The sequence below is a fragment of the Zootoca vivipara genome, chromosome 1 (assembly GCF_963506605.1).
Source record: "Zootoca vivipara chromosome 1, rZooViv1.1, whole genome shotgun sequence".
In the NCBI taxonomy this organism is placed as follows: domain Eukaryota; kingdom Metazoa; phylum Chordata; class Lepidosauria; order Squamata; family Lacertidae; genus Zootoca; species Zootoca vivipara.
In genome coordinates, this window is record NC_083276.1 from 115567218 (window position 1) to 115581024 (window position 13807).

At 45.4% G+C, this 13807-nt stretch overlaps 2 protein-coding genes across 4 annotated transcripts in view; both read left to right on the forward strand.

Moving 5' to 3' along the window:
- The first annotated feature begins 1418 nt into the window (after positions 1-1418).
- ATP5MC3 (ATP synthase membrane subunit c locus 3) lies at positions 1419-7075 on the forward strand. The gene is made up of 5 exons (XM_035134892.2): positions 1419-1500; positions 1618-1743; positions 3136-3213; positions 4151-4347; positions 6829-7075. Exons 2-5 carry the CDS (start codon positions 1702-1704, stop codon positions 6941-6943), a joined length of 432 nt encoding a protein of 143 aa, XP_034990783.2. The 5' UTR covers positions 1419-1500; positions 1618-1701; the 3' UTR covers positions 6944-7075.
- Positions 7076-9005: 1930 nt separating this feature from the next.
- The window catches only part of ATF2 (activating transcription factor 2), a 44230-nt gene continuing 39428 nt past the window's right edge, over positions 9006-13807 (forward strand). For 2 of the 3 annotated variants that reach the window (XM_035134905.2, XM_035134935.2), the window contains exon 1: positions 9006-9282. The gene's annotated coding sequence lies outside the window, so the exon portion shown is untranslated. Of the gene's footprint in view, positions 9283-9319; positions 9507-13807 lie in introns of those variants that run through there. The other variant, XM_035134914.2, reaches the window with a different exon arrangement.

Here is a 13807-nt window from a genome sequence, read left to right on the forward strand (position 1 = left end):
ATCACAGCATGAGACTCTTGAATCTCAGGTTCGAGCCCCATGTCGGGCAAAAGATTCCTGCATTGCAGCGGGTTGGATGAGACATGACCCTCGTGGTCCCTTCCAACTGTACAATTCTATGTTTTCAGGGAACATTCAGCAGGTGGGACACTGAGACTTCTCCCACCCACTTTCCTGGCAAAAAGAAAACAAAATTGCTGGCATAAAGAAAATAGCAATCTGTGGCATTTTCTGCCTTTCATGCTCACAAGCATCCCACCCTGCAGTTATGAAAAGTGCACGTCTTTCAAGACGTTCTCTCAATCCCCTCTATTACTATTATGAATATTCTGTTGGTAGCCACCCACAGTGGCTAGGGAATAAATTAATTTTGACCGACTCTGGGGTTGTGGCGCTCATCTCGCGTTATTGGCCGAGGGAGCCGGTGTACAGCTTCCAGGTCATGTGGCCAGCATGACAAAGCCGCTTCTGGCGAACCAGAGCAGCACACGGAAACGCCGTTTACCTTCCCACTGTAGCGGTACCTATTTATCTACAGTGGAACCTCGGTTTATGAACACCTCGGTTTACGAATTTTCGGTTTATGAACGCCGCGGACCCATCTGGAACGGATTAATTCACTTTCCATTACTTTCAATGGGAAAGTTTGCTTCAGTTTATGAACGCTTCAGTTTATGAACAGACTTCCGGAACCAATTACACCCATGCTTCGGGTTAAGTACGCTTCAGGTTGAGTACTCCGCGGACCCGTCTGGAACGGATTAATCCACTTTCCATTACTTTCAATGGGAAAGTTCGCTTCAGTTTATGAACACTTCAGTTTAAGTACTCCGCGGACCGTCTGGAACAGATTAATCCACTTTCCATTACTTTCAATGGGAAAGTTCGCTTCAGTTTATGAACGCTTCAGTTTAAGTACTCCGCGGACCGTCTGGAACAGATTAATCCACTTTCCATTACTTTCAATGGGAAAGTTCGCTTCAGTTTATGAACACTTCAGTTTATGAACAGACTTCCAGAACCAATTGTGTTCATAAACCGAGGTACCACTGTACTTGCACTTTGACGTGCTTTCAAACTGCTAGGTTGGCAGGAGCTGGGACCAAGCAAATTATTATGATTACAGTATAATAATAATAGTAACAACAACAACAACATGATTACAGTATTATTATTATAATTATTATTATTATCATCATCATCATCATTATTATTTAAAAAGCACGCTTTTCCTTGTCGATACAGTCTTCCCTCCTTTTATTCCTACCACAATACAGTATTATGGATTAAAGTCGCGACGGAAGCGACCTTGCAAACGTTTCGCTCGCCTCCTTTATAATTCCTATTAAATTTCCTCTCTCTTCCCCCCCCCTGCCCCTCCTCATCTGGGCGCTCCGCCCCTCCAGCGCCGTCGCCGCGCCTGCGCGGAGAGCTCGCAGTCCCTTCGACCTCTACCGCTGCACCAACTCAGCCGGAGGAGCCGCCGCTGCCGGGTTCAAGGTAGGCCTCGCCGGATCCCGTCCTTGTATCCGTCTCCATCGGGGAGCTCAGCCCTCCTCCCGCTCCGAGAGCGCTGCCGTCCGGAATCCTAAAACTCTCCTTTCTCCTCCCCTGCAGCGAGCCAGACGGCCTAGACCCGGGACCCCATAGCCCGCGCAGCGCCCCCCGTTGCTCCACCGGCCCGCCCGCCCGTCCGCAGCCATGTTCGCCTGTGTCAAGCTCGCCGCCGGGTCCCCCGCCTTGGTGAGTTGGCAGCGGGGCCTGCGCATTGGTCAGGGTGGGTCGCTTCCCCCTCTTGCCCTTGAGGTTTTTTCTTTGCAAAAGGTTGGGGTCGTTGATGATTTGGGGGGGGGGGGAAGAGATTTGGACTCTGGGATAGAGGCGATCCCCGTTAAGTCATTCAATTGGAGGGCATTGCGTCTTAATGGTGCTTTTTGCAAGGAGACTTTTGTCTCATGCCTCTCTCCTCTGCCCTAGCTGCTGCTTGCAGCCAAGCTGCCTTTCCACGTCTATCATTTCATGCATATGTTTAAGGACAATGTGGCCCTCCTTGCAAAATTCCCCCCCCCCGAGTTGGCCCACTGCTGCAGAAAGAGGGCGGGGTGGGGGTGGGAAAACTGGGTGACCTTAAGCGAGTAGGCGATCCAAGGGCAAGAGCAGGCCGCAGCAGCCTCTCAGCCATTCATTCATAAGGCCTTTCCTCTTAATCTGTGCTTGGAGGGTTAGGCCACAAGGGTTAATTGACAGGTTGACCTGTCAGTCCACAGATCAACTTATAGTAGGGAGGAGGGGTGTTGCTGGATTTTCTGGGAACTGGTTTCCGGGGCTGGGAGTGCTTATCTGAGGGTACTGGCTGGTCTTGGTGTGTTAGGCTGAAACCTGGATTGCTTGGTTGCCCCACAAAACGAGTTAGGCTGAATTCGCCAGGCCTGTCTTTTAATAGTTCTTAGGATTAAAATATTAGAATTGCTTTTGCAGACCTGTAGGGTCTGGAGCGACCTGAAGGTCATTGAGCACAGCAGAGTTGCACCCCTTTAGGCAATGTGTGCCAACATACAAATGACAGTGTGCTACAGGAGCTCTGAGCTTTCTTAGTTGTACCTGTAGAATGAAGGCAAACAGATGAGCTGTCTCTGAAATCTTGCTACCGGTTAAGGCGCTAATGCTTGATAACATGGAAAGGAGAGAAATGGAGGAGATCCTTCAAGGTTAATTTGCTTAGAGTCCCAACTAAATCCTTATCTCAACAGCAAAAACACTTTTAATACCGTATGGGAATACAAGGTTCTGATGAGCTGTGTTATCTAACCCACGTGTGCCAAAAGTGAAGGTCAGACTTCAAGAGCAGTTTTTTTCTCAGTGGCATTGACTTTAGCTGTAGTCAGTGTAGTAAGAATGACTGCAGATCAAAATTGTGCCTTTGCAAGTCCTGATGAGCCATTGATAAGCTTCATAGAATAAGAATTTTCCTCAATGGATGGACTTACTGAACTGTGATCGTAAAGAGAACTAAATCCCAGGAATCCAAAAGCTGCTGGGAATGTTGTGTAGTTATTGCTTTGAAGGCTATGGTTACAGAGTTTTGTGAGAGTGCCCATTACTTTAACACACTTCTTCATCCTCTCCCCTTTTCAGATGCGCACTGGATCAAGAATTCTGTACAGACCAATTTCTGCAACGGTGTTGTTTAGGCCAGAAGCCAGGACTGGAGAGGTACCTTAAACAATTCTGTAGCTTCCTAAACGATCTGGTGAGCCCATGTGTTGTTGCCTTGTAATAGTAAAACTTGCAACAAAGTGTCGGATTTTCATTTTTGGCAAACACGTGCTGCCTTGTGTTCAGTGTCTGAACTTGGAACAACACAGACCTGCAGCTGAGTACGGGTAGTAAAGTGTTTGTTTGTACTCTGCTTCTGAAGGAGCACCTCCACCCCCATCATTCTGCCTGGACACTGAGGTCCAGCACTGAGGGGCTTCTGGCAGTTCCCTCGCTGCAAGAAGCCAAGTTACAGGGAACCAGGGCCTTCTCAGTAGTGGCACCTGCCCTGTGGAACACCCTCCCACCAGATGTCAAAGAGAAAAACAACTAGAAGACATTTTAATATTTTGTTGGAAGCCACCCAGAGTGGCTGGGCAAACCCAACCAGATGGATGATGATGATGATGTTGATTATTATTATTCCAAGGATCTTGAAGCTGCTTATATTTTGGTTTATTTCTGAGTGGTCTCCAATCTAAGTACTGCTCAGAGTCAGAGTAGCTTAGGTTCTGCCCCACCCCCATATGCCTTCAAGCCATTTAGTGCAAAATGCACAGTAGATGGCTTAAACCTGTCTTGCAGAATTTCAGTCCGGTACGATTAATTCTTCCAGGGATGTGGGATTGCGTCATGCTGTCGATGGTTCCAGGTGGGCAGATGTTGTTAGGGACATCAGAATCATAACTGCTTTGGGCACTTTCCGCCATGGTTCTTAAAAAAAAAAATCTAGGAAGAACCTAACCCTCTCTAAATCTTCTCACTCACCTGTCCAAAGAAATGTGTCTTAAAGCTCTCCTTCCCTGCTGTAGAAGCTTGTGACTTTCGTAGTACAGTACAAATCTATAGCAAATACTTGTGCCAAATGTAATCCAATTCTTCTTGTTTCTTTCAGGGCAACACAACTTTCCTTACTGGTGCTCAGAACACTGGCAGTCAACTAGCACTAAGGGAGTTTCAAACTAGTGCTATCAGCAGGGACATTGACACGGCTGCCAAATTTATTGGTGCTGGTGCTGCCACAGTAGGAGTGGCTGGTTCCGGTGCTGGTATTGGAACAGTCTTTGGGAGTTTAATCATTGGCTATGCCAGGTAATGGTCCTTTATTTCTAACTTTCAGCATTATACTGAAAGGGGTTCAAGTTGCAACATCTTTTTTTCCAAGTTTAGGATACTGTAGCTTGTTCTGCTCACCCACATGGCACAGTTAGCCTGGCTGTGGCTCCCAGAGCTGGTGGAAGCAGAGAAAGCTGGAAATAACTGTGCAGGGCTTCTGCCAGCTCTGCATGTGTCTTCTCCCTGGGATTAAGGAGGAAAGCTCCTTAATACTGGGGACAGAATGGGTGTGGATAGAAGGAGGCTTGTCAGAAAGGCTGTGCACTTGCCCCAAGCGTAAGAAGGAGTAGCAAATTAGACCTGTCAGGAATTTGAAGACCTTGGGGCTTGTATAAAGTAACAAAGCATAACTCATTCTGTTTACTTAATACATTTCTTAACTGCCATAGATCTGAATTTAGAAAACTTTTGAAGTCGCTTAGAAGACTTTTAAAAACCTCTACAATCATTAAAGCGGGTGGCACTGTGGTGTAAACCACTGAGCCTTGGGCTTGCCAATCGGAAGGTCGGCAGTTCGAATCACCGTGATGGGGTGAGCTCCCATTGTTCGGTCCCACCTCCTGCCAACCTAGCAGTTCAAAAGCACACCAAAAAGTGCAAGGAGATAAATAGGTACCGCTCCGGCGGGAAGGTAAACAGTGTTTCCGTGCGCTGCTCTGGTTTCGCCAAAGGCGGCTTAGTCATGCTGGCAACATGACCCAGACAAACTGTCTGCAGACAAACTGTCTGCAGACAAACGCCGGCTCCCTTGGCCAGTAAAGCTAGATGAGCGCCGCAACCCCAGAGTTGTTCACGACTGGACTTAACTGTCAGGGGTCCTTTACCTTTTTTACAATCATTAAACAAGTAGCTATACTTTTTATAGTTAAGTCGGAGTTTAAGATGATCAGGATATTGAAAAATGCTTAGCTGAACAGAAAGATCTTTGCCTTGTGCCTAAAAGATATTGTTGTTGCCAGGCAAGCCTTCTGAATGGAGCAGTCCACAATCCAGGTATTGTCCATGGAAGGAAAGCCTTCTCTTACAACTTACCTCTGATAGAGGTGGTGGTTGGAGCAGGGCATCAGGCAGTTATCTTAACACGTGGGCAGCTTGATATGGGACAAGACACTTCCTGTATTGAGACCAAGGAACTGGCAGAGATGAAACTGTTAAAGCCATTTGAAGCTTTTCTTTTAAAAAACAACACTTTTGCCTCATCTTGGTCCTTAACTAAATGTTTACAATTGAAACTATTCAACTGAAAGTGGGAGGTCTTTAAAATCTCTCTCTATAAAGGGTTGTAGTTACTAGTGCTGATGGGGGATTGCATGCATATGGCCAATTCTTTAATTTTTCCAGCTCTAAACTTCGTAAATACTCTTCTGGATTGTATAATAACAGCATACAATGTTAGTGGCTTTGGCCAAGATATCAGATTCAAGTTTAAGTAGAGACTGTTGGGAAACTGAGCAGGAACCACACAATGTCACTAAAAGGTTTGGTGGGTATAACTTTCCATGGGAAGAGGCAGCTGAAATTACTAACTCTTGTGGTAAGTCTTGTGTAGCCACTACCTCCCATTTTCTGAGTGGCTTTAAGGTGGTGTTTTTTATGTATTTTAAAAGATACACAGCCTTTCATTTCAAATTATGAGACGGAATAGTAAAAAAACACATTTTAAAATTGCAATACAAAATAAAACAAAGCCATAAAATTAATAAATACAAGCAACTGGTACTAATGATCAACAAAGTCCTGTGAAAATAAATTGAGTTTTAGTAAGCAGTGAAATTACATAATTGCTGGTGCTTGCCTTTGTTCCGAGCAGGTAGAGGGGACTTTTGGCCCTCCATATGTTGCTGAACTACTATTCCCATAGTCCCTGGGCACACTTGCTAGGGCTTATGGGAGTTGTAGGTAGAACTATCTAAAGGTTTCCCCATTTCTTCCAGAGGAAATATTAAGACTATGCACTTCACGTACTTACACCTGCCAAATAGCATTGCTTTCAGCAACAGCCACATGGTTCTCAGCCTTTTCAGTCATTTGAGCTGCAGGCACTTGGCTGACAAGCCATGCTGAAACTTGTGTAAATTCCTGTTTAGTTGCTGTGTGCCTTGCGCACAAACTTTTTAAAAATTAAATAAACCCTTTGTGTAAACAATTTGCTCCATAAGCTGGTACAGTGGTACCTTGACTTATGAAGGCAATCCGACAACCTTCAGATGTCGAAGCGTCCATTTTATGCATGTGCGAAGCACGTTTTTTGCGCTTTGTGCATGCGCAGACCGCGCGCGGGGCGAAAATACTTCCGGGTTTGCCGACTTCGGAAGTCGAAACCTTCGGTAGTCGAGGCATTCGTAAGTAGAGGTACCACTGTAACTTTTTTTCTCGTCATAGTTATAATATTGATGCATTTGTTAAAAAGACTTGCTTCAGAATGAATGCAAACATGACTTTTACCTTTTATTTCAGAAATCCCTCTCTGAAGCAGCAGCTATTCTCATATGCTATTCTGGGATTTGCCCTGTCTGAAGCCATGGGTCTCTTCTGTCTGATGGTTGCTTTCTTGATCTTGTTTGCCATGTGAAGAGATCTGTTTGTAACATTGGCATTAATGAACTACAATGTGATTCTGTGAACCTGGGTTCGAAATATGTTTATCATGGAATGTATGCTACTTCAAAGCAGCTTAATTAAAGATGGTAACAAGTTTAAACTCTGCCTGTGTCATGTTTTTGTTTTGACTTTCTCAAGAGTTTCCCCAAGCACCGCAAGGTCTAAATTTAGACCTTAGAAGGGGAAATCCAGGTCAGGGAAATTGAGACAAACTCAGTGCAACAGTATTGTAAATCTTGACACATCATATTATACACCTGACTTCAGCTTTATCATGCAGTTAACCTGGCTTCCACAATTACCGTATACGTTGTATTATGTCACAAGGTTATGGAACTTGCTTATATATATGTGTGTGTGTGTGTATGCATCTCCATAAAAGCAAGCTACCTGCAGTACTTTATTAATGTAGATAACTTGCCCTAATTCATATAACAGATCTTGGGCCTTTTAGATGTATTCGAGTATTCATAGAACTTACAATAAAATTGTCTACGTCAATGAGAGGTTCAGTCCAAGGAAGTGAAGATAATAAGTAAAATACCTACCACATTTTATGGATGTTTTGCTCAGGAATGAGGAAGATCAGTAACCACTAAGTTGTTTCTAAATGGAAATCTCAGTTCTGGCCTAGAAATAACAAGGAAAAGCTGGAATTTATTCAGATAATGATTGAAAGGTACTGTCTTTCCTTGGGCAGTCACCAGAGAGCCTGCTGCAGAAGGCAAAGAAACAGTGCTGAAAACACTTAATGTTTTCCAGGTGTACAGGTATAAGGATGTACTTGGCAGCACCTTTTAATTATGCAGCTGCATTCAATAGGAAATTCATAATTAAGGATGCAAGCAGCACATCAAATTATAGTATGCAGTAGTTGGGGTGGGGGGTTAGGCTAAATGTGAACTGGTTCAAACACTGACCGTGTTGTTTAGAAAACCCAGCACCTTCACAGCCTTGTCCTACTTGAAATACAGAAATAATGCTGATCTACAGGCTTATAGTAAAGAGCACTCAAATAACATGGAATGGAAGTAATAGCACTTAAATGCTTATAATGAAAACATTTTTTGAACTTTGATTTCAGTCATTCTGGTGGTTTCTGTTGCTTTTACTGTTTTTGTTTTAAACTTCCACCTGCTACAAAGTGCCTGCTGCCTCGTTAAGTGTATGTGTGAAAGCTAGAACTCTCCCATTGCTAGCTAACAGCTCCAAGAGAGACTTGTGTATGTTTGTTTCCAGCCAAAGCCTCTCCCCATGTCATGAAATACATTTTGGAACCATAGAATTGTAGAGCTGGAAGGGATTCCCCAAGCGTCATCTAGTCCAACCCCCTGCAATCTTGATGAAACCTTGGAGAGCAGCTGCTCAGGCAGAACTAGGCTAAACTGGCCACTAGTTCCACTCGCACCACTTAGCTCAGTGGGTTGAGCATGGGACTGTTAATCTCAGGGTGGTGAGTTCGAGCACCAAACCGATTCCTGCATTGTAGGGAGTTGGAATAGCAGGGAATAGTCCCATCCTCCTTGTGCACTGGTCCTGCTAGCTAGAGATGATGGGAGTTGTAGTCCAAAACCAGCTGGAGACACAAGTTTGAGAAACCCTGACTAGAAAACCCTCTATGGTTCTAAGGCAGATTTCTATGGGGGAGGGGGGAGTGTCCTTTCCCTCTTGCAAGTACTAAGACCAGGCAACCCCAAACTCGGCCCTCCAGCTGTTTTGGGACTACAATTCCCATCATCCCTGACCACTGGTCCTGTTAGCTAGGGATGATGGGAGTTGTAGTCCCGAAACAGCTAGAGGGCCGAGTTTGGAGATGCCTAAGAGACCAAGAATCCCACGTAACGTGTACACTTGTTTAAACCCCGCAATCATCCCAAAAGCCTCTTCATGCACATTCAATGGGCGAGTAACTCTCCCTGCCTGCTGCTCAGAATCAGAGAGAGAGGCTGACGAGCGCGCTCGGCTGTTTCCGGACGGAGGTTCGGTCAGGAGCCCCGCCCTCGCGGCACCCACAACCACGTGTCAACCCGCTTCGGGCGCCAGTGCGCGTGTGTGTGTCTTCTCTGCCTCTTCCTTCCACAGAACCACCCTCCCCTCCCCGCCAAAGCGCCTCGTCACGTGACTAGCTGCATCTTTTCCTACGGGGTGAGGCGGCGGCGGCGGCGTGTTGGTGGTGGGTGCTAGGGGAGGGGTCCGGGCGGAAAGAGAGCGAGAAAGAAAGATGTGTCAGTGAGTTCCCGCGAGATGTGACGGAAGCCTGTGAGGGACACGGGCGGCTTTAATGAGCGGCTTTCCCGGCGGTCGTGAGGGGTGAGTTTTGTGTGTGGCCTTTTTTTTTTTTTTTTGGATGGTGGTAAACAGAGGAGGTGGAGAAGCCGCTGCCTCTTTTTGTGTGTAATAGCCCGGGGTGTGGCCTTACCCGAGCCTGGCCTAGGGGTGGAAGTCGCCGGGCCCTGCTTTGAGGGGAGGTGGGGGGAGCCTGGCAGGCTGAAACATGGCGCCGCCGCTGCTCTGCATAGAGAGAACTGAGCGGGGTGGGTGGGATTTTATTATTATTTGTGCCCGTTGGCCATAGAACGCCGCGAGCTCTAGGAAGCCGTTACTCGCCGCCACTAACTGTCACAGAACGGCGGGGGGGGGAGACCGAATTTGGCTCCTACCATTCGTTCTCTCTCCCCCCCCCCCGGTTTCCCCATTGCCCTTGGTGCCGACCACTCCATCACCTCCCTGGAAGGAACGTTATAAGAGAGCCTGACACACACGCAGCGCCCGGTGTGTTGCTGGAACAGGTCACGGTGGAGGGTTTTTTTGGGGGGGGGTAGGGAAGCGCTTGCACTGCAGAGAGAAATGTACACACACATACACATAGGATAGTTCTCGCTGATGGAGGGTGCCCTGAGGCCTGGTCTCTCTCTGCCTCCCCCCTCTGTTTCTCTCTTTTTCTTCCTCCCCCCCTTCCTCCCAGTTGAGGAAGGGTGCATGCTGAGGACACCTGCGGAATTTTTCCTAAGGACCACGCTCCTGTGGAAAGTTGGTGGATGAAAGCATGCAATACCCTCCAACATTTCTCCATTGAAAGTAGGGACGTCCTAAGGAAAAGCGGGATGGTCCAGGATCACACCAGAAACCAGGACAGCTTTTGTAAATCCAGGACTGTCCCTGGAAAATAGGGACACTTGGAGGGTCTGAAGCATACACAGCTGTACCCATACGTTTGCTGCAGGTAAATGAGTGCAAACAGTTACACATATTTGGGGGGAGGGGTAAAAAAATATACTCAGGCATGTGTATTTACCCATTTACCTGCTTAGGTTTTGTGCTCTCCAAAGCAAAGTGAAGGAGGGCAGAACTTCAGCAGCAACACATGGTGTGTTCAGGCCCAAATGCTGCATTTCCTGAAGCTGCTGAAGTGTGTTGTGTTGTGTTGTGTTAGAGATCACTCGGGCTGCTGGTAGGCTGGTAAGATAACAAATCTTAGTTATCAGACTGTTGTGCCACAAATCTTAGTTATCAGGCTGTGTCTCATTCCACATTTTAGTTCCCTGATAGGTAGTGTTTGATAAAGTAGTAGTGGTAAGTTATGTTGTGGTTCTTCATAGTTTACTGATAAAAAGGCAAGGAAATTGGAGAAGCCTCTTCTGTATTCGTTTATTTAAGGAATTTTCATCCCATCCTTCAGCCAAAGAACATTTGCTTCCCATAGAGCAGTAAGAAAATGACATGCCTTGCCTTCTGACTTAGAATATGCAAAGCATCTGGTTTTTATTGTGTGAAGTAACATAATACAGCATATCTCAGTTGTTTAAAGTTTTACATCCTTGGTATCTCAAAACAAACTTTTTCTGTAAATTGCTTCATTACCACTATGATGCTTTTTAGGTCAGGTGTATTTGTGTACATTCTTTCCCCCATTGCCCTTTATATAAAATAACTACCGTAATTTTGCATCTCCTGTTAAATCTCTGAGGTATTTTCTTGGGTATATGATGCTGGAGTATAGGAATATCTTTATTGAATTGTAGAATTCTGTCTTCGGTTTTTCCATTAAGGGAACCCACCTCCTTGTTCCCATTGGTTTTTGGTAGATGATTATGGGATGGGAGTTTTATATAATTTCAAAGCTGCTTTTTTTAGTAGCAGCATAAACTAACTATGGACCAAACACACAGAACACATACCTAATTATTTAGTGTTCTCTAAAGTGTAAGGTAATTGTTATGTTATAGAGCATACTGATCATTCTGATTGGGTGGCCAAGATGCATTCTGTAAATTAAGAGAATCAGTATATTCTCAAACTGGGATTGTTGACACAGAAGAGTACGGATGTGTTTAAAGTTTCAGAGAGGCAGAGGATCCTGAGCCAAGCAGATTAATACATCCTAGCAGAATTCTGGCATTGCATTCACTGATGTCTCCAGGGGAGAGGCAAGACAGCCTTGCATGAGATGATTGGGCTGATGGGGACAACATGTTTCAGGAAGCAGGTACTTTTGTGCAGCAGCAGGTTTGCATGTCACATAATTAAAGGAACATTTCTCCTTGTGTGTTTATATGGGAACAAATACTTGGTGCTGGGCATGTTCCTGGAAGTAGCAGGAGCAAGTTTAGAGGGATGTCTTGGCTTAAAAGGTTTTAGAAACCCTGCCAGAAACAAGCAGTTTATCATGGCAAGCAGTTTTGTAACTAATTGAATACTTTATCAAATGCATGTAGCATAATAACACCTGAAGTTGTTTTAACTTGAGTCATATAAGACACTAGTAAAGGTAAGGTAAAGGGACCCCTGACCATTAGGTCCAGTCGTGACCGACTCTGGGGTTGCGGCGCTCATCTCAGGTTATTGGCCGAGGGAGCCGGCGTACAGCTTCCAAGTCATGTGGCCAGCATGACAAAGCCGCTTCTAGCGAACCAGAGCAGCACACGGAAACGCCGTTTACCTTCCCGCTGTAGCGATACCTATTTATCTACTTGTACTTTGACGTGCTTTCGAACTGCTAAGTTGGCAGGAGCTGGGACTGTGCAATGGGAGCTCACCCTGTCGCGGGGATTCGAACCGCCAACCTTCTGATCAGCAAGCCCTAGGCTCTGTGGTTTAACCCACAGCGCCACCCACGTCCCAAACATAAGACACTAGAGGAACTTGCAAATGTTGGTGCAGATGACATGGCAAACCTCAATTAATCAAAAGTAGAAGCAAGGACTTCTGAAATCCTCCCAGTCATTTGGGAGGAGGATGGGGGAATGACTGTTGCTGAACAAAGTGACAATCTGCCAAATTGTATCAGGAGGTTCAGTTCTATTACAGGTAGCATGAATTAGGGTGGCAGGTTTTTATTAACAGCTGTGGATTAACTTATCAATGCCACAACAGTGTTTGTGTTATCATCAACACTTGCTTTGTGAATGGTCACTGTTAATAGCATAATTATTTCTGCCTTTGCTTTCCCATTTTCCTTACTGTTTACAATCCAGTCCCACCCTCAAATGTACATGTGGGTGTGCATAAAATAAATAATCAGCACAGTACTTCATGCATCAGAAGATGTGGACTCTATCCTGTTAAAGCATATACAGTACCATAATATTTGTTTACGCTAAGTCTTCTGGGTGACACAATACTCTGTTTTTGCTGCAGTAGACCAACATGGGTTCCTTGTGAAAACAATTAGTCTTAGCTAAGAGCACCGTTCCCCAACCTAGTGCCCTCTAGAAGTTGCTAGATTACAGTTTCTATAATCCTTGACTATTGGTTATGGTGGCTGGGGGTGATGAGAGTTGTATACTCCAAAATATCTAACACACCAAGGTGAGGAACCCGGCATTAACAAAAATATTGATACTTGGAAAACTGTATTTTATAGTAATAATAATAATAATAATTTATTATTTATACCCCGCCCATCTGGCTGGGTTTCCCCAGCCACTTTGGGCGGCTTCCAACCGAATATTAAAAACAGTACAGCATCAAACATTAAAAACTTCCCTAAACAGGGCCGCCTTCAGCTGTCTTCTGAAAGTAGAATACAGTGGTACCTCTACTTACGAATTTAATGCGTTCCGAACGCACATTCTTAAGTAGAAAAAAATTGTAAGTCGAATCCCATAGGAATGCATTGGGAGAAAAAATGCGTAAGTCGAAGCAACCCTATCTAAAAATTCGTAAGTAGAAAAAATCCTATCTAAACCGCATCCAAGATGGCGGATGGAGCTCCATTCGTAAGTAGAAACATTCGTAAGTAGAGTTATTCGTAAGTAGAGGTACCACTCTAGTTACTTATTGCCTTGACATCTGCTGGGAGGGCGTTCCACAGGGCGGGTGCCACTACCGAGAAGGCCCTCTGTCTGGTTCCCTGTAACCTCACTTCTCGCAATGAGGAAACCGCCGGAAGGCCCTCGGTGCTGGATCTCAGTGTCCGGGCTGAATGGTGGGGGTGGAGACGCTCCTTCAGGTATACAGGACCAAGGGCATTTAGGGCTTTAAAGGTCAGTACCAACACTTTGAATTGTGCTCGGAAACGTACTGGGAGCCAGTGTAGATCTCTCAGGACTGGTGTTATGTGGTCCCGACGGCCACTCCCAGTCACTAGTCTAGCTGCCGCATTCTGGATTAATTGCAGTTTCCGGGTCACCTTCAAAGGTAGCTCCACGTAGAGCGCATTGCAGTTTATAACATTTGCTGAGCCTTGAAAGAGTTTTGCTTAAAAATTATGTGATAATCCACTTCATTGATTTTCAAACTACAGTATGTTCTGGGAGAACCTGAGGCTTAAAGAGCTTATTAGCAGTTTGTGAATGTGAAGAATGTTAAAGGCAAAAAAGTTTTGCTGAAAGGT